A 12,479-nucleotide genomic window follows, 5' to 3' on the forward strand; every position below is an offset into this window, starting at 1 on the left:
GTAGGAGCATTAGATGTAATTATGTTTAAAATGTTTTAAAGATGAACCCTTTTAAATTACATAGAAAAATCAGAACGAGATGTGTTTGAAATAGGGAAATAATCATTTCTTCTTGTTTATTAATAACTGCTTAATTATCACATTGCAGTATATGCAAATCTATACTCAGATTTGTATATGTCCTGCTTCATAGTGCTTTACATTGAATTTTATTGGTCTTTACCAATTGGTACTAATTAGTAGAATGATTTTGTTCCTAACTAATACATGAGCCATAATCTATTCTGAAGGCGTCTTTTATTTTATGTGTATATTATTAATTTATTGTATTTTATCTATCAAAGTTGTACATCCTCATATTTTAAGTACAATAATAGTTAATAGTTCTGTGTGTTTGTTGCAAAAAAAAAAAACAGACATCACCTTCCCTTTTTGCCATTCACCATTCCTCCTTCCTAGGGGCAAAAACCTTTACCTCTTTTAAGAAATTATTTTGGTATTTACATTTATGTCATTAAATAACTAACTTTTACTATTACTTCTCTATTTTTAAGCTTGGAGCATTATATATTTCTTCAGATATTTCATAATCTAATATTTATATCTAAATTTACCCAGTTGTCCCCAAAATGTCTTATATCTTCTTTTCCTTCCTGAAATATTGGTTAGTATGTATTTTTTGTCCCTGTAATCTAGAATAGTCTTCCCACTTTTCTTTGTTTTTCATGAAAAACAAAGAAAAGGTTAGTTGTCTTGTACACCAGGGCATTTTGGATTTGTTTGATCATTCTCTCATGATTAGATGCAGATTACATGTTTTTGGCATGAGTACAACATAAGTGGTATTGTGTATGACATCAGAAGGTATATGCTATCAGATTATCTCTAGGTTATCCTAAATTTGATCATTTGTTTAAGGGGATGGCTATCAGATCTCTTAAGAAAAGGTATATTTTTCTCTTTGCAATTAATATGTAATCTGTGGGGGGTGATATTTTGAGTCCTGTTTCTTGACAGTCTTTCACCCAGTGGTTTTAGGATTTTTATTTTAGTCATGTATCACATTGGGGTTACAAAATGGTGATTTTTATACTTCTATCATTCCTTTAACATTTATTAGCTGACTTTTTTATGTAAAGAACTTTTCCTCTTTTTAGCTGTTTTTCTGATTATCACTATGGACTCACAGATTTTTAAAAAATAAATGAGTTATAATCTGTAATTCTCTTTATTCTTTTTGATGCACAAATTGTCCCCAGTTTGGCTAGGGGAACCCCTTAAGCCAGTTCCTGTGTCCTCATTTGTCTTTGAGTGCTTTCTTGCTTATCATACAATGAGTAAGATGTTCCAGACTCATGTTGTACTTTTCTTGCCTTAGATCTGGAGCCGTCCTCCAAAGTACAGCTCCTTTTAGTGAGTAATGGTATTTAGAAACTAAGATCTGCATCTGCATGCTAGGTAGGCTTATTATATAACACACACACACACACACACACACACGCCCTATCTTTCATGCCCTCCAGCTTCCACGTTTGCCATTGACAAGTTTGCAGTCATTCTGATTTCTCATCCATAGTTTGTGACCCACATTTTCTCTCTTTTAGCATCTTCTCTTTGTCATCTGTGGTCTGTAATTTCCTGGTGTGAGCTTTGATATGGGTGGGTCTGTTTACTTCCATTGTGCTGGGTACTACGTGAACCTACTTTTGTTTTTAAGTGAGTTTATTTTTAAAACTTTTTTTTAGTTTTATAAATTTATTTATTTTTGGCTGCATTGGGTCTTTGTTGCTGTGCGCGGACTTTCTCTAGTTGCAGAGAGCGGGGGCTACTCTTTGTTGCAGTGCGCGGGCTTCTCATTGTGGTGGCTTCTCTTGTGGGTCACGGGCTCTAGGCACACGGGCTTCAGCAGTTGTGGCATGTGGGCTCAGTAGTTGTGGCTCGTGGGCTCTACAGCGCAGGCTCAGTAGTCGTGGCATATGGGCTCAGTTACTCCCTGGCATGTGGGATCTTCCTGGATCAGGGATCGAACCCGTGTCCCCTGCATTGGCAGGCGGACTCTTAACCACTGCACCACCAGGGAAGTCCCTCTTTTTCTTCTTTAAAAAAATTATTTTTTGTCACACAGATATCAGATATCGGAGCTCCCACTGCAGGAGCTTCTTCCCAACCCCGGGCTCGCGAACCAAAATCCTGCAAGCCCCGTGGGGTGGCAAAAAAAAAAGAACAATAACAAAGTAAAAAATAAAATAAGACTAGGAAACTAACAGATATGTTAGAAAGAATGTAAAAATAAAAATATAGATGAATCAACAACCGGAAGGTACATCAGTACCACAATAGTAAAAAAGAGGAGGGAAAAGGAAAAAAAAGGGGGGGGAGCGAGGCCTGGGATGTGGAGGGCGGGGCCTAAGCAAGGGCGATGGGCGGTGGGTGGGGCCAATGCTCTGGACCCACAGGTCTGGAAAAGGCCCTGGGGGCTGTGGGGGGTGGGGCTTAGGCTCAAGGAACAGAAGGTTACCAGGCGTGCCCCCCACCCCTGGTCTCAGAGGGCGGGGGACCTCACCTGGGAGCCCAGCAGGCTTCCTGGGCTCCAGTGGTCGGCGCAAACACCCTCCTCTCCTCTCCTGTTCCTCCGTCCTGGAGGGCCCCTCCCAGCTGCCTCTCCTGATCTCCCCAGCCTCCCTCCTATGCCCCCAGGACCGGTGTGGCCTGGATGGGGTTTTGGAGGTGGGGGGACAGGCTTGGGAGCTCAGCAGGCTCCCCGGGCCCAGTGGGCCAGGCGATCGCCCTCTGCCCCTCTCCCACTCCTTCCGGAGAGTCCCTCCCACCTGCCTCTCCTGATCTCCCTGTCCTCAGGGGCACCGATCCTCTCTGGCCTCCACTTCTCCTCCCCGCTCAGTCCCCCTACCTCCAACTGGTTCACTCCCATGTCCTTGGGCGTCACAGCCCCGCACCAGTGGCTGGCAGGCGCCCTAGTTGTGGGGAGATGCTAACTCCACGTCTTCCCACACTGCCATCTTCACCAATGCTTTTTTTGTGTGTGTGACCTCTCCCGCTGCGGAGCACAGGCTCCAGACGCGCAGACTCAACGGCCATGGCTCACGGGCCCAGCCGCTCCGCGGCATGTGGGATCCTCCCGGACCGGGGGACGAACCCGTGTACCCTGCATCGGCAGGTGGACTCTCAACCACTGCGCCACCAGGGAAGCCCTATTAATGGCTTTTTAAATGGTTTTTGTGACACAATATTATTTCTAATTGCCTTAAAGAGTGTAACATTTTCCAAAATATTTTTCTTAAAATATATTTTACTTTGATTTGATTTAAACCGGTGCCGTGTACTTTTTTGAAGGTAGGGGATGTGGATGGGAGAGATATCATGAAATCATATATCAAATAACTAAATATTCTGATTAAAAATTTTGGAACTATTATACATATATACATTTAAGGTATTGTGATGACTGTGATACTGCTTGTCATGTTATAGATTTCGATGAAATGAAGTAAAGAAGTTGTTTGTTAGTGAATTTTCATCCTGCAACTTTTTCATATGGTTTTTGTTTGTGCTTAGTAAATAGAAATAAATGTTAATTTTATTTATTTTATTTTTACTATAACAATATCCTTTTTGTTGGGAGTGTTGGACTGATTATTTGGACTTACTTGTAAAATAAATGTAATAAGAACTTTTTATAGAGTGTTCTTTTTAACTTCTCACAGGTATTATTCTGCTCTAAAGACTATGGAACAATTAGAGAATGTGTATTTTCCCCGAGTTAGTCAATACCGGTTTTGTCAGCTGATGATAGAAAATCTTCCTAAGCTCCGTGAAGATATTAAAGAAATCTCCATGTCTGATCTCAAAGACTTTTTGGAAAGCATTCGCAAACATTCTGACAAAATAGGTGAAACAGCAATGAAACAGGTGAGACTAAAAAGTAGAATTTTATTTATTTATTGAAGTATAATTGATTTACAGTGTTGTGCCAATCTCTGCTGTACAGCAGAGTGACTCAGTTTTACACATACATTCTTAAAAAGGAGACTTTTAATTTAATGTTAGTTAATAATCTAGGTTATAGAATATACCCAAAGTTTACTTTTCTTACTTACATAAAATACTTGTTTTTGTTTAGTTTTAGCCTTTTCTTAGCTTTCCTTATTCTTGTTTAGAATGGATTTCATCAGCATTTCTTCTTTTGTTTGCAGTTATTCCTTATTTAATTAAGTAAAGTTGATCTAACTTGATTCACCAACTGATCTCTCAGCAATCTTCCCCATGTATGTAGTATCACATTAACTTTTTTCAGCAAATTTGGTATAAAATTAGCTAAACAGAGGCAGCCACAGAGGCAAGTGGGAGCCCTTTTATGCTAAGGTTACAAATTGTTCTCTTTTTAAAGCAACTTGAAAATATTATCTTTGAATTAACTCCTACAGCTCAGTAACAAAAAGGCAGTTATAAAATTAATGTACCTACCTTTTGAGTCAGCAGTTACTCTCCTAGGTATTTACCAGTGAGAAATGAAAGCGCATCCTCACGATGCTCGATGCTCAGCAGCTTTGTTCACAACTAGCCAAAAACTGGAAACAAGCCAAATGGACATCAAAAGGAGAATGGATACACAAATTGTGCTGTACTCATGCAATAGGATATTACTTAGCAATAAGAAGGAATGAATTTCTCCCAGACATTATGCTGAGCTACAGAAGCTAGACACAGAAAAGCACACACTTATATCTATTTGCATGCAATTCTAAAGCAGGCAAAACTAATTTAAGGTTAAAAAAAAAAAATCAACACAGTAGCTGCCTCTGGGTGGGGAGATTGCCTGGGAAGGGACACAAGGGAACTTTCTGGGGAGATGGAAGTGTTCTATACCGTGACAAAGTATATCCGCTTGTCAAAATTGTATAGTTAAGATCTGTATATTTTAATGTATGTAAGTCTTATCTGAAAAAAAATTGTAAACAATGCATGGGGTGTTTGTGGAGTGAGTAGGTAAAGACATAGATGAAACAAGGGTATATAAACATTAATTGTTGAAGATAGGTGATGTGAACTTGAGAGTTCATTATATTTATCTGTTTACTTTGTATTTGAAATTTTCAGTAATAAAAAGTTGTTTGTTTGTTTTTGCGGTACGCGGGCCTCTCACTGCTGTGGCCTCTCCCTCTGCGGAGCACAAACTCCGGATGTGCAGGCTCAGCGGCCATGGCTCACGGGCCCAGCCGCTCTGTGGCATGTGGGATCCTCCCGGACTGGGGCACGAACCCGCGTCCCCTGCACTGGCAGGTGGACTCCCAACTACCGCGCTACCAGGGAAGCCCAATGGAAAGTTTTAAAATTATTTAAATGAATTAAAACTTATAAGAGTTTGCTTTTAAAACCCCCCAATAATCACAGTGTCATAGAAATAAAGCTGTGTTCATCATGCTTTCTAACTCCTGATTTTTTCTCAAGTATTACAGGCTACTTTAGAGAAGCTTTTATTTTCTTTTTTAAAAAATTTTAAATTAATTATTTATTTATTTGGTTGCGCTGGGTCTTAGTTGCGGTAGGTGGGCTCCTTAGCTGCGGCTACAGGGCTCCTTAGTTGCGGCAGGCGGGCTCCTTAGTTGTGGCATGCGAACTCTTAGTTGCGGCATGCATGTGGGATCTAGTTCCCTAACTAGGGATTGAACCTGGGCCCCCTGCATTGGGAGAGTGGAGTCTTATGCGCTGTGCCACCTGGGAAGTCCCTCTGTTTTCTTTTTTTTAAAATTGAAGTGTCGTTGGTTTACAGTGTTGTGTTTCTGGTTTACAGCGAAGTGATTTAGTTATACGTATATATATTCTTTTTCGTGTTTTTTTTCCGTTATGGTTTATTACAGGATATTGAATACAGTTCCCTGTGCTAAACAGTAGGACCTTGTTGTTTATCTATGTTATATATAGTAGTTTGTATCTGCTAATTCCAAACTCCTAATTTATCTCTCCCCCACCCCCTTTCCCCTTTGGTAATTCTGAGTTTGTTTTCTGTGTTTATGAGTCTGTTTCTGTTTTGTAAATAAATTCATTTGTATCATATTTTATATTCCACTTACAAGTGATGTTGTATGGTATTTGTCTCTTTCTTACTTTCTTCACTTAGTATGATAATCTCTAGGTCCATCCATGTTGCTGCAAATAGAATTAATTCATTCTTTTTATGGCTGAGTAGTATTCCATTATATATATACACCACATGTTCTTTATCCCTTCATCTGTTGATGTACATTTAGGTTGCTTCCATGTCTTTGCTATCATAAACAGTGCTGCTGTGAACATTGGGGTGCGTGTATCTTTTCGAATTAAGAGTTTTCTGTGGATATGGCCCAGGTATGGGATTGCTGGATGTTATGGCAACTCAATTTTTAGTTTTTTAAGGAACCTCCATACTTTTTTTTCCATAGTGGTTGTATCAATTTACATTCCCACCAACAGTATAGGAGGGTTCCCTTTTCTCTACACCCTCTCCAGCATTTATCATTTGTAGACTTTTTAATGATGGCCATTCTGACTGGTGTGAGGTGATACCTCATTGTAGTTTTGATTTGCATTTCTCTAATAATTAGCAATGTTGAGCATCTTTTCATGTGCCTATTGGCCATCTGTATGTCTTCTTTGGAGAAATGTCTGTTTAGGTCTTCTGGCCATTTTTTGATTAGGTTGTCTGTTCATTTTTCTAATTCAAGAAATATGTCTGTATCAGATTATTGCCACAGCAGAGGAAATTAAAATTCAGTATATGAAGTATATAAAATTCAGTATATAAAATTCTTCCTATTTTAACTTTTAAAGGATTGCCTATAAATCAGATAATCTCCATTATATTTCTATTAATTGTTTCAGCTTTACACAGTATTATATTCTATGTTAATTTGCCTTGTTAATAGATTGTTTTACTTTGAGGATGCATTGAGTTTGAAAATTCTTTATCAGGATGAATTTACTTTAAAAAATGAAAACAATGTACAATAATGTAGGACTTGTGAGGATATACGATAATGTTTTTTAAAAGTCTCATTTTTTAAAAAATTTGTAGTTAAGTGTTTCTTACCTGTAGATGGACTATAGCAGATTTTCTTTTCTTTCTTTCTTTTCTTTTTTTTTCTTTTTCTCATTTTTTTATTATTATTTTTTTATTGAAGTATAGTTGATGTACAATGTTATATAAGTTACAGGTTTACAATATAGTGATTCACAATTTTTAAAGGTTATACTTCATTTATAGTTACTTTAAAGTATTGGCTCTATTCCACATGTTGTGCAATATATCCTTGTAGCTTATTTTATACCTAATAGTTTGTACCTCTTAATCCCATACCCCTATATTGCCCCTCCCTCTTCCCTCTCCCCACTGGTAACCACTAGTTTGTTCTCTATATCTGTGAATCTGCTTCTTTTTTGTATATTCATTAGTTTGTTGTATTTTTTAGATTCTATGTATAAGTGGTATCATACAGTATTTGTCTTTCTCTGATTTCTTTCACTTAGCATAATGCCCTCCAAGTCCATTCATGTTGCTGCAAATGGCAAAATTTCATTCTTTTTTATGGTTGAGTATTGCATTGTGTGTGTGTGTGTGTGTGTGTGTGTGCATCTATATCTCACATCTTCTTTATCCATTCATCTGTGTATTGGACACTTAGGTTACTTTCATATCTTGGGAATTGTAAATAATGCTGCTATGAACATTGGGGTTTATGTATCATTTCTAATTAGTGTTTTTGTTTTTGCTTTTGGATGTATACCCAGGAGTGGAATTGCTGGGTCATAGGGTAGCTCTATTTTTTAGTTTTTTGAGAAACCTCCATACTATTTTCCACAGCGGATGCATCAATTTACATTCCCATCAACAGTTTATGAGGGTTTCCTTTTCTCCATATAGCAGATTTGATTTTCAAATTATTTTGATAGTTATCTCTTGTTAAGATTAGTTAAATACTTGGTTGACAAAAATTCTTTTTGTTGTTGTTGTTTTTTGTTTTTTGGCCACGCTGAGTAGCTTGTGGGATCTTAGTTCCCTGACCAGGGATCAAACCCAGGCCCTGGTAGTGAGAGCACTGAGTATTAACCACTGGACCTCCAGGAAATTCCCCAAAATATCTTTATTTGCTGTAAATAAGAAGAAGCTACTAAGCAGAATTTAAACCACACTTTTTGCCTCTCTTTTCTATGAAAGCTAGGCCTGGGGCTATTTTCCCTACCATTGGGATGGGGGGAGTATGGTTAGTTGTGGGTGGTGTTATAGGAACAGACATAGAAGAAATGTAGGCCAGCAAGTTAGAGTTTGAACATCACATTAGTAGCCTGGAAAAAATAAATATTAAGAAAGTGTAAGAGTAATATTTGAAGCCAAGTTCAGGAAAAGAATCCAGAGATTTTGAATCTAGATAATATGATTATTCCAGAGAACTATATAGGTTAAGAAAGCCCCGGTAGAACCAAAAGATTGGATATTAACTCACTGTTAAGGTAGAATAAAGTGTGGGATTTCATAGTTTTCCTCTGAAGAGATCATCCTTCTCCTCCACTGCTGACACTTCAACAATTCAAGATGCTCACAGGACTGCTGGTACAATTTATGCTAAAATGGGAGTCAGAGAAGCAATTGATTCTTCCCATAGCACCTCCCATTATTCTCAGGATCTTAAGTCTTCCTGAGTGATTGCCTCTGATCAGTGAATGTTCTTCCCCACTGGTGAGCTCTTCAACTTTATGTTCTTGCCTTCAGTATCTTGCCTTCTTGTTTTCAGTACTTTTTCTCCTACATCTGGACAAGGAATTATGTGTATGCCATGGGGATAAAAAACACAATCACATGGAAGATTTTTCAGTGTGAACAGTAGTTTAAAGTTCATGTTCCATTATACATTTTAATTAAGAGTTTCATTATTAAACTTATTCTCTCTGACCTGTTTTTTGTAGACTGGTTTTGGACTTTTTCTACCTAGGCAGTCCACCAAATCATGGGCTCTAGGACTTAAGGTTTATGAGAATTTCTTGCTGGGCAGGAATAGACGCTTCCTGGTTCACCACTATTTTTTTTTTTTGTATAAACAATCAAGCTCCCTACCTCTGCAACCAAAAGACAGATGTTTTATATAGAAACCTTTCCTAATCATCTGTCTATAGGGATTTTTTCCTTACAATATTTCCTTTAGAAGGTGTCTCCCACAAAACTGAGAAGTTAGAGAGTTTTCTTCTGGTGGAAGAACTAGAGTCCTTAAGATCTGATAAGAAAATTTGTGCTTTGTTCAATTTTGGTTTCCCTTCTTGCACCCATTTAATATCTTGTGGTTTTTTTGAGCATTGGAAGCCTTCTGGAGTTTCTCATAAAGTGTCATCACTTTGTCAGAATCACAGTTTGGTTCTGGAATCTCCTTAGGTGACATAAATGGAAACCTTGTACTTTGCTAAGTAGCTCCCTCCCTTGGAGGTTCTCTGTATTTTGTGTTTAATTCTATGATCTCATGTCCCATTTATGGATTTGCTTGTTATATATTCACTCGAATGTCCTATAGGAACTTCAAACTTAGCATTTCTGAAAGTAACCTCATTATCTTCTCACTAAATCTGTGTTTTCTGTATTTCCTATCTCAGATAGCAGTATCTCCTATTTTCACAAGCCAGAAACTGGGGAGTACTTTAGACTTTTCAGGAGTATTTATACTCTATGTAGTTTGTTACAAAGTCCTACTTAGTAACTATCTGTAGATTCTGTATCCTCTGCTGTACATACCCGGACTGTTGTTATATCAAATTAATTATTCTTCTTATCTCTAGTCTTTTCTCCTTTTGCTTATTATCCTAAAATTCAACTTTAACCACATCACTCACTCTTCAGTGATTCCCAGTTACTCTTTACCTAAGTTCAGATTCCTCAGCATGAAACAAAAGCGTCATCTCTGGATACTCCCTCTTCCTGTGTGCTACAGAAGTACACATCTCATAAACTTTTGACTATACTGGTTGTTTCCTCTACCTAGAATGCCTTCCATTCTTCTAAATTTTCCAATCTGATGAATTACTGCTTTTTTCCCCCCCAAAAGCTGACTTAAGTATCACTTCATCTGTAAAATCTATCTTCCTCTGTCTCACTACTACTAGCAAGAGATGGTCTCTTCCTCCTCAGTGCATATGTCTGTTGTACTTTTCACACTACATTATAATTGCATATTTTGTGTTTTTAACTGGACAGTGAGTTTTTAAAGTGAGGGGATATATCCTATTTATTTTTACCTTCCTGAGATCTAGCACTGTGCCTAGCATGAGATGCACAAAAAGTTTTTTTTTTTGAAGGAATTTAGAGCTGAGCTTTAGCTTCTCTAGGGAGAATTTTTTAAAGTAAAAGGCAGACTTGCATTTGTAGTGGGTTTTTTTTCCTCATTCTAATGTGATAGATGAATCCACTATGAGTAGTGTGATGCTTAATTAGTCATTAAATACCTAAAGTTCATAGTCTCAGTTAACATTTTCATATTATATCCCCTGGCACACATTTTATTAGTGTTCTTTAGGGGAAAATGGGACTAAATGGTCAAATAAGTTTTGGAAACCTGGGTTAAATAAAATTAAGCATATTTCTTATGAATTGTAAATCCCCTGGAAGGGAGGTAAACTATGTAATATTTATCTTACTTATTTGAGCATAGAACCCTTTTTTCAAGGAGTATCTATTGATAATGTGTGAAATGTTAGTTTTGTACATAACACTGTTTGGAAGCAGTGTTCTAAATAAATAATTTTTTACTCTGAAAACCAAAAATCATAGACAAAATAAGTTTGGGCACAGAGGGAGAAAGGGAATTCTGATTTTTTTTTCAGTGAGTAGGTTAATAATGGTAATAGAGGAGAAGGGATAATGATTTTCTTAAGCACAAGCCTCTGGAGACAGCCTTAAGGTCTAGGTGAGGGCAGAGCTAGATTTCTGTGGTTTGCATTGTCTGATTACTTGGGATTAGAAAGGTCTGATTAGCAGTAGTGTATTCCTCAGAGAAAATTCACCCTAAAGAGGCAGTGGGTAAACTTTCTACATGCTAACAGAACAGAGTAGCTACAATCTGACCTATCACAACAGAGGGAATGTTCCACTAATATGCATTATGTAAGGAAATTAAAATCCTGGAATTAAGCCTATGTTTTTTTCAATCTCTGATAATGAAGTTCTGATAGTGAAGTATCACTAAAATGCGTAAAAAAAATATAAGGCTTCTCAACTTATTAATCTGTATAAATGTTCATTTTTGTCAATAATTAAGTCAGTTGTGGGATAACAACTTCTGCATTCCTAGTCTTCACAAGCTGTGGTCATTTTCTGTGGAAAATAAAATAAGCTTGCAACTTGATACCATAGTTCCTTCTGTGAGGTTAGTAGACATTTCTGTGAGGTTAGTAGACATTTTTCTCTACAAATAATCCATTGGAGTTAAGGCAGCATATTTTATGTATGTTCCTGTATGTATCATATCTTTTAAATTTTTCTAGTGTTTTAAAATTAATGTATTTGGTTTTCCTCTTAAAAAACAACTAGTGGTAATTGTTTCGTAAAACCTTGACAGTGCTCCAAACCAAAGGTCATTAAAATAATTGAATCATTATTTGACCTGAATCACTCAAAGGAAGAGGAGTATACTCATTGGTAATTGATATAAAGCTTAACTCTAGGATGCAAAACAAAGTCTAAATAATGGAACTATTAGACATAGACTTTAATATTAATTAATTAATATTGGCGTGGCCAGAAAGTTCATTCGGGTTTTTCCGTAAGATGTTATGGAAAAACCCAAACGAACTTTTTGACCAACCCAGTGTATTCAAGGAATTATAAGGCAAGATTGAGAATTTGGAGATCATTGGAAACCATAAATCATCTGGAGATTCTAAAACTGAAAATATATTAACAAATTAAGAACTCAGCGTATAGGAGGCAGAACATATTAGACACAGCTGAAGAAAGAATTAATGAACCAGAAGATGGGTCAGAGGAAAATATCCAAATTGAAGCTCAGAAAGACAAAAGAATGGAAAGTACAGGAAAGAGTTTAGACATATGGGGTAAGGTGCAAAGGTTTAATGTATAATGTATAGTAATTATAGTCCCAGAAGGAGAAAAGAGAGAGAATAGGGCATAAAAAATATGGACAGACCTTGAAGCCACAAAAGTGCTATGAATTCTAAGCAGAAGAAATACAAACCCATATTTAGGCATATAATAGTAAAATACTGAAAACTAACAAAGAAAAAATTTAAAACAGCCAGAGGAAAAAATGTATTATCTTCAAAAGGACAATAATAATATCAGTCAATAGCTGACTTCTCAGCAGAATCAGTGGAAGCCAAAACATAGTGAAAAGTATATCTGAAGTGCTGATAAGCCTTATGTGTCAACCTAGAATTCTGTACCTAGCTAAAATCTTTTAGAAATGAAGGTGAAATGAAGGTATTTTTCA

The 12,479-nt window shown here is 37.0% G+C and overlaps 1 protein-coding gene across 7 annotated transcripts in view; it reads left to right on the top strand.

Annotated features, from left to right (window-relative positions):
• Positions 1 to 12,479, top strand: part of EXOC6 (exocyst complex component 6) — a 194,842-nt gene that overhangs the window by 40,483 nt on the left and 141,880 nt on the right. For all 7 annotated transcript variants that reach the window (XM_027112059.1, XM_027112058.1, XM_027112060.1 and 4 more), the window contains one exon: positions 3,723 to 3,927. In XM_027112059.1, coding sequence (XP_026967860.1) covers positions 3,723 to 3,927 — 205 coding nt within the window. The remainder of the gene's footprint in view (positions 1 to 3,722; positions 3,928 to 12,479) is intronic.

Source organism: Aethalodelphis obliquidens, unplaced genomic scaffold, assembly GCF_003676395.1.
Source record: "Aethalodelphis obliquidens isolate GAN/ISIS:26980383/991018 unplaced genomic scaffold, ASM367639v1 scaffold11, whole genome shotgun sequence".
In the NCBI taxonomy this organism is placed as follows: Eukaryota; Metazoa; Chordata; class Mammalia; order Artiodactyla; family Delphinidae; genus Aethalodelphis; species Aethalodelphis obliquidens.